The sequence below is a fragment of the Neolamprologus brichardi genome, chromosome 3 (genome assembly GCF_056152115.1).
Source record: "Neolamprologus brichardi isolate AB-2024 chromosome 3, ASM5615211v1, whole genome shotgun sequence".
Taxonomy (NCBI): domain Eukaryota; kingdom Metazoa; phylum Chordata; class Actinopteri; order Cichliformes; family Cichlidae; genus Neolamprologus; species Neolamprologus brichardi.
Genome location: NC_142106.1, coordinates 31,117,826 through 31,129,739, shown reverse-complemented (window position 1 = coordinate 31,129,739; position 11,914 = coordinate 31,117,826). Strand labels below are relative to the sequence as shown.

The window sequence follows — 11,914 nt, the reverse complement described above, 5'->3', positions numbered from 1 at the left end:
AGACTATTTTATAAAAAAAAAACCCCACAAGTTCTGAATAGGAAACTAGAGCAGGGTCAGCACACTGTGATGACCTACTAGTAGAGCTACACTCTACTAGTACTCTACTACTAGTAGCTCAGCTTTTGCACAGTCTTCTTTTTTTACTCAAGTCCAATAAAGAACAGAATGAGCTCCCTAAAGGATTGAAAACATGGATAGATTTTCATATTTATATCTCATGACACACACACACACACCTGTTCAACTATCTCTCTATCATTGACATAATGCTTTCCCTAGCCCCTTACCCTAACCCTAACCATTACAAATGAATGCCCAACCCTAACCATAACCTAATTGTAACCCTGACACTAAAACCCCATTTTGAGCCTCAAAAATGCCTTCAAAAATGTGAGGACCAGGTTGTGTGTCCTCACAAGTGACTGCTGGTTCTCACAAGTATAGTAGAATGCAGATTTTGGCCCTCACAACGATAGCTAGACAGGAACACACACACACACACAAACACACACACACACACCAATTCCAAGAAGCCATATTTGTCAGTATTAATTAGATGCACAGTCACCCTGACTAAAATAAAAGCGCTGCCAACATGGAAGGACGGAAAAAAATTCCCTGCAGTTCCTCTTGTGGCCACTTGAGGCCATTTCCAAAAACGAGCCAATCATGTCATGACAGCACTGTTTTTGTGCACTGTGCCTGAGATAAAGAGTAAAACTAAACTAAATAACTGTGTCAGAAGTTTACAACACAAATTATAATTGTTTTAAGTATTTAGTAAGATATGCAAATATAATATCAGATAAATTCACTTTCTGAATAAAAAGAAACAGCCTACAGTAGAAACAGCATTTCATTATATGGTACCCACACACAGAGAGAAGTATAAATACAGTATAAGTGCCAAACCAGTCAAAACATACAATGGGGTAACTCTCATGACCTTCAGTACAGCAAACATCAATTCCAGGCACCACAACAAAACTCCTCTTTACATTTTTAATATCTTGAACAACTAAGAATGAACGGGGATTATCACACAAAGGTTTGTTCATCACTGTGACCTTAAGTGGTTGGGATCATTAAAACAGATCATGAAACACATCCTCGTGTTTTCCTCTGCATTCCTACACAGCCACATCATTAACTACTACTGCAGTGGGGTAACATCAAAATCTTTCTGAGACATTAGTCCAGAGTAAAGCCCGATTCCCACAAACCTGAACGGGGCCGTAACAGAGATTCTGAAAGAGCTGCTTATTAGCTCATGTCTCTCCCTTTGAGGTTTGACAGGATGTAGGAGGGGAAGAAGCAGGGATGAAATGGCTCCTGATTAGATGCTGCCTATCCTGTCCAGTGAACAGTAAGGAGTAGTGACTGTGTAAGACACTACTTCAGCTGCTGTGGAGTCAGCAGCAATAAGGAGAAGCATTACAGAGATTGTATCCGTCTCCATTTTGATTTCAGAGTGATGGTTACAGTGCGGGGATGGATTTGCTGAGTGATGGGGCGATGACTCAGTTCACAACACAAGCCTCATATGTTTGCTTTGGACAGGTCAATAAACTGGGTGCACCTATAAGGGCTCAACAAATAACAAAGGTAGAAATAAACCTTCTGTTTATGTATCGAGTTTCCTTTGACTAATCAAGGTTACATCTGCATAGTAACTACAAAAGAGTGACAAAAATCCTTCTATAATTTCAGTGGTTTTAGTTTATTGAGAACAAATTTCAATTGCTTACTTTGTTTCGACACCACAAGTTGGACATCCTGTTGCTATAACAACCTCTGCTGACAGAGCTCTGCAGCATGTGCTGTTTAGCTGACATTAAATATACCAAGACAACATATTCAAATTTAAAACTCAGATTTGTAAAGGATCAAGCTCTGGAAAAAGGCCTTTACAGTTTGCAGTTTTTATTTAATGAAATGAAATGATGTTATTTTAAGTATAATCCTAAGTTTATCTTCACCTGCCTCTTGCATCCTCAGTTCTATGTGTGGCAGAGAGGAAAACACACAGTGCATCACCAATGGACTGGCCAGAGACCGGACTGACCAGACAGCCAGCTTTATGTATGTTTGATTATGAGGCAGTCAGTTTCAGGCAAACAGTCGTCACGCAGCCACATGCTAACAAGTGGTTAGCATGGAAGCTCCTCACTGTGATTGAAGACACCATTTTGCCAGGGTAAATCAGAGGGAGACCACCTCAAAAATGAAACGATACCCTACTTAGACACTTGTATCACCCTCACGCAGCTGACACATGGACTTTTCAAAGAAGCTTACAAAGAAAAAGGCGCTAAAGCTAAAGCTATCCAGGGCTCACAGGCGGCCAGCAGCCTCGGTATGAGCAACGTATCAAAATCGTTACAAGGATGACTGAAAAAGATTTTTAAAAAGTTGATGGCTTGTAAATACTGAACTGAAGCCTGACTCACTGTAAAAAAACAAAACAAAACAGAATTTTGTCACAAAAAATAATTTTCTCAGAATCCTTTAGCCCTGATGTTACCCCTTAATTGAAAAAGTTATTATCCAAAATTATTATCCTGACATCTCTGTAGATGATTCACAGCATGAGAGGAGTGAAAAAAAAACCCAGCCTGATTGAACAGGAAATAAAAAGACTCCAACACACAGCTGACAACTGGTTAATAAATGCTAACCACGAACACGACCACAAACAGTTTGGTTAGAGAAATGTCCAAGATTAGAACAGGTTCATCATACCACAGCTAATGTGACCCAATTTATTTGTGTGTTGAACTCTTTTTCATGACAACGTGAAGAGCAGCACATATTACACAGAATCTAATCATTTTACTTCTCATTTTCATAAGCGAGAATCGAGTACACAGCACATCTAAATAGTCAAATCAGAAGTAAAGGGACTTGTATGTCACTTCCTGGACTCTAGTATCTTACCGTGAGAGTCATCTAGCGAAGTGCTGATGGATGTGGTTAACAATGTTTCATCACATCCTTAAATTGTGCCTGACTGCGTTTCAATGTAGTTATCCAAGTCACAACCCTAACCCTCCATGCAGAAGTGGCAGCCACAGAAGCCCATAGTTGGCTCCATTTATCTTGGAGCTCACGGTTTTGCAGGTTTCTACAGCACATCGACATAACCGACACCATAAATGCTGACTACACTGGCCTCCATGTTTACGTCAGTGCACCATGTGTTGCTATTGCTCTTTTGCAGATGTGCCAGCCCATCCTTGAACCTGACAAAGGCCACATTTATAGAAAAACAAAAGAGAAAAGTGAATACTTTACGAAAGACACAAACTGCCTTTAATATTTTCTGCTGTCGACTGGTTTGTTGATCACAGCAGTATCTGCCTATGAATACAACGGAGGATAAAGACACGACTGCTGCTCTAAACTGCAGAACCAACGTGGCTCAATTAAGAAGGGAAACGTTTCAAAACAACAGATTTCACTGATGGAATAAACCAGACGAGCCCCTCCTGATGATGCTGCGCTTTCAGGCACTCATTAGTCCCACTGCAGGTGTGGATGGTGACGCCACGGAAAACAGAAACCAGAGGGGATTGTATGTGCGCACATTTCCAGCATCGTGGTTGGATGGTTCAGCAGACATGCAGACAATACACATGCATATTAAAAGAAGAAAAGAAAAAGAAGGCTTTAGCTATGTTCCCCTGTGCATTGGCACTGTAATGCTGCGGTTCTGCATTGGAGGAAGAACGCCACGTTAGTGTGCACGGAGTCTTGCTGACAGTGGAGAACACACTTCTCTAAATGAACAGACACAGCCTTCCTGTACAACCATCACCAATGAAATGAGAAGTGACTAGAGGTTTCCTGCTTCACTCCAACAACCACAGCTGTATTAATCTTCATTAGATCTACTCTACTACTGTTGAGTAATTCAAAGAAGGCTTTAGAGGCAGCTGGGTCATCAGGGTTAGACTTCTCAGCCATCATGTGATCATAAATGATCCCATTAGAGCCCGAGGACAGACAGCAGCGTGCTGTCCACACTGCTGGAGTCTCTGGAGAACCATGAACCAGGCGGACAGAAAAATGGATCAAAGTCCAAAAGGTTGTGTTTACGTGCTGCTCACCAGGCTGAGACAAGGCCACAGTGTTTCAGGTCAACGACCACAAGACGATCGACTTACTATAAGTTTGTTTTGCAGTGCCTGTACTCTGCGCACTGCACCGTGTCCACTTTCACCTTTAATTCAAACTTTTCAGCAGTACAGCTAGTGTGCTTTTGACTGTAAAATTGCTAGAAATTCCAGAGTAACAACATTAAACTGATGAAAACAGAAGACATTTGTCGACTGAAGCGTGAATGCTGGGAGTAGGGGTTGCCTACTAAGCTTACGACAAGTGTTTTGTCCCTGCTCGCTCACCGTAAAAAAAAATCTAACAAGGCCAAAAGGAACCAACTCCTGACTCCCTGAACGCCACAGAGGAAAGATAAAGATTCGAGCGGAGAACATGTCATAAAAAAATGATAGCCTGGCTGATTGATGCGAGTTGACATCCTGTATCTTGCCAACAGGTGTCCTCACACTGCAGGAAAGACTGTGAGAGGTGCAAAGACGCACAGCAGCGCAGATGTACAAACATCCAGCTTACATGTGCACAACCAGCAGTTTCTGCAGAACGTCTGTGCACAAATTAAAATGGATGCCCGTGATGTTCTCAGGCCTGAGCTCGAGTCTTCACACCAAATCCACCCTGTGTTTATCTCATTATCTTTGGCTGACGTGCACACACTGCCGGTTAATCATCAGCAGGAGAGGCCAGAGCAGGAATGTGCCGGCTAGGTAGCTTGTTGACTGTGGAAATGGCAGCTTGTGGTCCATAAAGCAGAGGAGGCAGTTTGCTCCACCTGCCATATGGATACATGCACTCAAGTGTACAAGCAGGAGGTCGACCTATGTTATCGCAGCAGCGTTATAAAAGGAGGGAATCAAAAGGAGGGAATCAAGAGGAGGGCGGGGGGAGAGTGGGACGTGTCGTTACCTCTTCTAGGGATCTCCTGCAGGGGGATGGTGTCACCTCCCCCGTCGTAAGGCAAATAGGGATCGGCCGCCGCGTCCTCCTCCTCCATGTTGACAGTCTAGATGAGGCTAAGCTAAACCGTGCTCAGTTTCATTACGCTATGCTCGCTGCGTGTGCCGTTCGCTGCTCCCGCTGCCATGTTTACCAGAGGAGGACAAGTGGGGCTGTGTGTGAGAGAGAGCGCGCGTGTCTGTTTGAGCGGAAAAACGTGCCTGTGTGTGTGTGTGTGTGAGAGAGAGAGAGAGTGCGCGCACAGTCCTCCCTCCCCTCCCCTCCCTTCCTTTTCCTCCTCGCTCGCTCCTCACTGCAGCAGCTGACTGCTAGAGTTGATGATGTCATCATACACAGGGAAAGACGATCACAGGCCGGTCGGCCCTACCCGCTTTAGTTGCTAAGGGAGATCAGTGAGCCGTGGCTCTTACGGAAGAAACCATAGTGTCGGGTCACAGGGGTGTGCGTTTGTTTTACAAGCGGTGGAGTTGGTAAGCTCCAAAACGGAAAATTCCACTCTAAGCACTGCAGTAAGGAGGATAAAAGAAAGTTTTTACAGAGCCATATGCAGTGAAACACACACACACCATGCTTTAAAAAAGACAAAATAGCTAACTAGCAACAAATTTGACCAGAGATTTACGATTAATTAATTTTTCTGAGCCAAAATGTCCAACTGTGAATGTTTCTTGCTTTTATTTGTATCATATGGTAGTTAATTAAATCAATTAATGATAAAAAAAAATAATAATAATAATAAATAGTCTATGGCAGAGATGGGCAGTAACGCGTTACTTGTAACAAAAAATAAATAAATTGTGACCACAAAATACTACTTCGTGCCCACGAAATACTTATTTTATTTCGAGGGCACAAAGTAGGCCCTCGTAGGCCCACAAATAACGTGCCCACAAATGAGCATTTCGTGCGCATGTTATACCTATTTCGTGCCCTCGAAATAGTATTTTGTGGCCACAATTTATTTATTTTTTGGACCATGTCATCAGAGGGGCTCCGTAGGAAGGTGCAGAAAATAGGTTTAAATGTTAAACAAATTTCTTCCAGTCAGAGAATGTTGCATATAATTAATTTTTTGCTTGATGCATAAAGTTAATAATAATGGATGGGATTTATATAGCGATTTTCAAGGCACCCAAAGCGCTTTACAATGCCATTATTCATTCACTCTCGCATTCACACACTGGTGGAGGCAAGCTACAGTTGTAGCCACAGCTGCCCTGGGGCAGACTGACAGAAGCGAGGCTGCCATATCGCGCCATCGGCCCCTCTGGCCAACACCAGTAGGCGGTAGGGTAAAGTGTCTTGGCCAAGGACACAACGACCAGGACAGAGAGCCCGGGAATCGAACCGGCGACCTTCCGGTTACAGATACGTTTCCCAACCCCCTGAGCCACGTTAAAAGGTTAAAACAAATATAACAAGTTTTAAAAAGAGACTTCCATTTGATTACATTTTGTATGATGGATTATGCAGAAAAAGTAGAATTGTGCTGAAAGATCTATTGCTTTATCACCTATTCAGGTTGTAAATCGTGTTTTTAAAAAGTAACTAAATAATTAATTATTTTTGAAAATAAGTAATCAGTAAAGTAATGGGATTACTTTTTCCCATTCGCGTTTAAGACTGATGTGCGTTATTTCAGGAAAATCAAATCCCCATTAGATCTGCCTGGTCTCTGCAGGGAGGACTAAAACAGCCAAAAAACCCACATAATGACCATATATGTAACAGTATAGAGGTCAAGGGATGACATGCAAATGGCCAGGCGGGGAATTGAACCCTCAGCAGCGAGGACAAAACCTTCAGTGCAAATCTCCTTCAAATCCCAAAGGCAAACCAGCACTGTGACACATTAAACAGTGGACGTAAACAAAGACAGAAAAGTAAATGCTGGCAACATTTTTGAAGGCTAGTGAAATTGAGCTAGTTAGCGTATATCTGCTGCCTTGTGACCAGCAGTAGAGCTATGGTTACACCAATGTAAAACACATTAGCACAGGAAGGATGTAGGATGTGGGTTAGACTGTTCTCAGTAAACATTCATGTTTAGCCAAGAGTTGAGCTCATCCACAGCACAAGGTTAGTCATTAATATATTGCTGTTTAGCTTGAGTCACTAACATCCACGTTGAAATCTTACTCCACAACAGACTGATTCATTTCTGAAGTGCAACAATATTTGCTGTCCGTGACACTGTGAAGTTGTAAAACCTCACTTGAAGACGCACTACACATGAAGAATGCCAATAAAAGTCAATAAAAAGCACTTTGAAAAAACTAGAGCCTCAACCAGCACAGTACACCTCTACTTACATCCTAAAATGATAAAGAAAACTTTCCACACCAGTTTTTATCTGAAATCTCTGTCAGTCCATGGATGGAAAGAAAGAAAGCAGAATGTAGTAGTGATGTGATGTGCTATCTTGCCTTTAGCATCCAAGAAGAAAATGAAACATTTATGAGGGCTGCAAAAGAAACTGAATCCTGAATAAAAACCAAAAACAAAGTGTCAACCACGTCAGAACAGCAGACACAGACCAAAACAAACAAAAACAAAAATCACCCGAGATATTATCTGGACATCCCAGAACTTAGGCACTATGACTCAACATTACTGGTTAAACATCTCCAAAATAACTGAAAACAATGTCACGAGTAAAATCCAAAAAGAATCAGTCCCTATGTTTCAAAGATGTTTTGTAAACTCTGTGTAATCACGTGTTATTATATGAAACAAAAAACTGACTCAGTTCCCTCTTTTGTGGTTTCAGGCTTAACATGTGTTATTCTAGGATTTCACAAATTGAAATCCTTTTACCTTCACACCCCCTTACCTTTTGTCACGCCGCGTTATCGCTGCTCAGCAGTGGCACAGGTGATATCAGCCATAGTTTGTCACCTCCCTCCTTTAAAAAAGCCCTTGCCAGCACTTCAAAGCAGCAAAACCACAACAAATCTCTCAGGTTTCCATAAAATGTGTTCCAGTAAAAGTCCAGTGCAACAAGTCTCACTCAAACACTCCATGGGACTACTGAGTGATCCGGCTCCTCGGTCACACTGCAGTCTAAGCTCAGAGGAGGGCTTTACGGGGTTTTCTATGAACCCACCCCTCACGTAAAAATAGCACAGAGAAGCAGACACGGGCAGCACACCAACTTCAAGGAAAGGCATTCATCCAGAGATTTCCTTCGCTCGCACCGGCCGGCACCAAGACTGGTTCATGGGAATGCTGTTCCACGTCTATCACACACAAAGCATGAATGACGAGTCAGGTAGGTGGAGCTCAGGCCTGTAGTAATGTGCTGCATTACAATATGGTCCAAAATATCAATGTGGAAAGGAAGCCAGTCATTAGCTGTTAATTACTGTTAGTTATTAAAGATTTCTTAAAGGGAGAAAAGGGTTTCTCTGTCTGACTGTGTCATTAGTCTATAATTAGAGTTTTCTCTCACACTTTTCTGTTTGTAGCAGCAGTGAGAACACAAAAAGGTGACAGCTTAAGGTTAATTTATGCTTTCACCTTTTCACCACGTTCAGAGTACATCAACAGAACCTGAAGACACGGAACTTTAAGCCAATCCCTCTTATATAAACACTCAGTGCCTGAAACACACCCTCTGCTACTCTCTGCACATAAAGAGACGAGACAAAGACAACAACTCTCAAAGCCATCTTCAATATTTCCACACAGGATGAATTTCAGTGACTTCAATGATCCAGCTCCATGGTAGGTGTATACCCTGGACTGGTGTATACACCAAGCAATACCAAACAATTACTATAAAATGTACTATAAGACATTTAAGGAACTATAATACTATCAGGCCATATCTCCTAAATATTAATTTTAGTACCTGCATCAAAAATACTGGATGGTCTATTTTACAAACATTAATATACTAATATCTATAAAACATGTTCAGAATTTTATACTAATAAGCTAACATGTCAAAATGCTAAATCAGACCAAAAACTAACATCAGTGCTGTAATTGTGTATCCGATGTCACTGCGTTCGTAGTTTTCTGACAATATATACAGTGTTGCTGTTCCAGCGCCATCACTGCAACTGTCCAATCACAACATTGTGATGTCACAGCTTTGCAGCTCAGAGAGAAACACTAAGGTGTAGCTCATGTTGAAGTGGAAGGGGTGTGCTCCATATGGAGCACACCCCTAAATATAGAGGATATAAAGATGATTTCTTTTGAAGTGGAAAGTTACGGCTGGAACATGCCCTCAAGTCAGATTTCCAACTTGGAATGTCAAAGCAACCCCACTGACCCTGCTTAACAATCCAAGATGGTGGCAGTGCACATAAACAGCAGTTAAATTCTAAACGGTGTGGTCAGTATAGCCACTGTTATGTATTTGTGACTTTGGCTAAATAAGCCACACACAGAACTGACCAGGGTCTACCCGGGAACGTGCTGCAGCAGTGTTTTTAAGTTACAAAGAAAAAAGGATCGAGCTGTGTTCTAGAGGTCGCTTTCAGAGCTTGACTTTGCTAAGGAGCAAAACAAACCCCCTAAATTTGCCGACATTACTTTAAGATAAAACAAAGACTATTTTATAACAATTTTTAAAAATGCTGTAAGAAAAGCAGTTCTCAATCACTATTTAGTTTTAGGCAGAAAATGAACTGCACGGTGCAGCACAGTGGTTAGCACTATCACTGCTCACAGGAACAAGTTCCTCAGTTCAATCCACTGGCTGGGTTCACATCTTCTTCTTGTGCCTGTATTGGTTCTCTCCAGGTATTCCAGCATCCCCCTCAATGCTCAGTGGGTTAGCTGGTAACTGTAAATGGTTGTGCCTCACTCAGTGCTGGCCCTGTGACAGAATCCCGACTGGACAGCTAGGATAAGCTCTAGCCCCTATGGATGGGTGTAATCTACACATTTATTTTTAGAAGGTTTAAAATAGGTCTTTAGGTAACACATTAATTTGCCTTTCTGTTTTGTTTTTTTTTTGTTTTTTTTTACAAAAAGCCCTGCAGGCAAACTTCTCCCATGTGCAGTCTTTCAAAACTGTATATAAACATAATTTTTCAGGCCCAGTGACTGAAGAAATCCTGATAACGAACAATATCAGGTTGTGTAATAGCCATGACACATGTTAGCATGCTAAACCTACCTGCAGACATAAATCATGCTTCAAGCGATCAGCTCTACAGCTGATGCCGTTGCTGCTCCTGTTAAGATCCTGCCAGGATACTTTTTTTTAATCCAGCCAAACTTGATTTACTTATTTCTAATGAGCATTACAACAAAGCTAGCCAGACTGATCTTGTTCCATACAATCTCCCTCTTGTCTGGTCGCCCATGCAGTTAAAAGTCATGTGTCTCTCCTCTGACTAGCCTGGTGACCCTCAGTTTCACTGTTCAATAATGAAAATGCTCAGTCAAGACTCAACATTTTACTTTGCTAAAGGGAAACTCCCCTGTGAAACCTTTCAACCTTTACTTAGACTGACTCTTAGGGTAAATGTGTATGCTTGGCTACAGGTATTACTGTTTACTTTGTAGATTTAAAGTCAGGAGAAGGAGAAGGAAAAGTGGCAGAGATGCACGGCTGCACTATTCAGTATGCAAGAAGAGCTACATTCACTGGGACCACAGAAAAGAAAGATGACAGTCAGGATTCTGCTTTCAGCACAGGCTTACCAAAAAAAAGAAAAAATTATCGTTGTGCACTGTATCTTCATTTTAAGCCATCTGCAATTCAAGAAATGTATCAAATAGAAACAGTTGATCCTAATTATCCTTTTATCAAAGAGGGAAAATAACCTCTGTGCTAAACAAACACTCAAAACAGGGTTGAAACTGAATGCGGTGCCTTTATCGCCTGCATAAACACACTAGCTTGCCAAAATCAGTCTTCGTTCTGCATTCAAAGAGAGACACCGCTTCAGCGCAGAGATATTCTGACTAAACACGAGCCGCTCATATTTGGAGAGCCGCGCTCGGCCGACACCTCTGACACGATCCTCAGCACGACGCGTGCTCTCTGTTTGATCAGCTGCGAGTAAGAAATTAAACGAATCAGCATATTTACTGAGACGAGGAAGAGAAAACAGGAAGCTGCGGATTGGGTGCTGATGGGGATAAGCGAGTCGGAGCACCACTGAGACGCTGACTGACTGAGAAGCGGGTGACCGCGCTGAAAAATGATAGGCATGATGGGAATTATGAAACGTGGCTGCCTGGCACGGGAGAGATCACATTCAGCGCTGTCTGTGAATGAAGTAATTAAGTAACTGTAACATTTGCTCCAACTTGGCAAAACATAGCCAATCAACTCACTCTGCCACATGACAGTACTACTACCACCACCTCTGCTTAACAGCTACCTGACAGGAACGTCTGCAAGTGCCAAGGGATGAAAGGAGGAGGAGAACGCACAAAAGCAGAAATGACAACATGCAATGAGGCACACTTTAGGAAACAGGAAGCAAGAACATTAAAGAGGTGATAAGGTCAAACTGATCAAGGGAAACAGCACGGCAAGATAAACAGGATGCTAGAAGAGGACAAACTATAAAACCATGCAACAGAGCAACAATTACAAATAAGGTGGTATGCAGAGACAGCAACAAATGAACAAAGGAAGAAAAAAAACTACATGGAGCTGCTAAAACTGCCTTACATATGATTACAAAACAGCTAATAAACTCAGTTTTAATTGGACGATATTATAAAGGTCATTGATAATCAGTTAAGTACCATGTCTGTTTTACATGTTTGTTACTTCTGTTACATTTAATAGATGAAAACTATCATATTTGGTAATACAGCTCCAGAAATTTTCATGGGTGAAAACAGGAAGAAGTTAATGGTT

At 41.9% G+C, this 11,914-nt stretch overlaps 1 protein-coding gene across 7 annotated transcripts in view; it reads right to left on the bottom strand.

Moving 5' to 3' along the window:
* Positions 1 to 11,914, bottom strand: part of clcn3 (Cl-/H+ antiporter 3) — a 41,108-nt gene that overhangs the window by 17,263 nt on the left and 11,931 nt on the right. For 2 of the 7 annotated variants that reach the window (XM_006805499.3, XM_006805500.3), the window contains exon 1: positions 5,026 to 5,330. The exons of 4 other annotated variants lie outside the window; for them this stretch is intronic. In XM_006805499.3, coding sequence (XP_006805562.1) covers positions 5,026 to 5,113 — 88 coding nt within the window. In that variant the 5' untranslated portion in view covers positions 5,114 to 5,330. Of the gene's footprint in view, positions 1 to 5,025; positions 5,331 to 7,909; positions 8,140 to 11,914 lie in introns of those variants that run through there. One more of the 7 variants, XM_035914217.2, reaches the window with a different exon arrangement.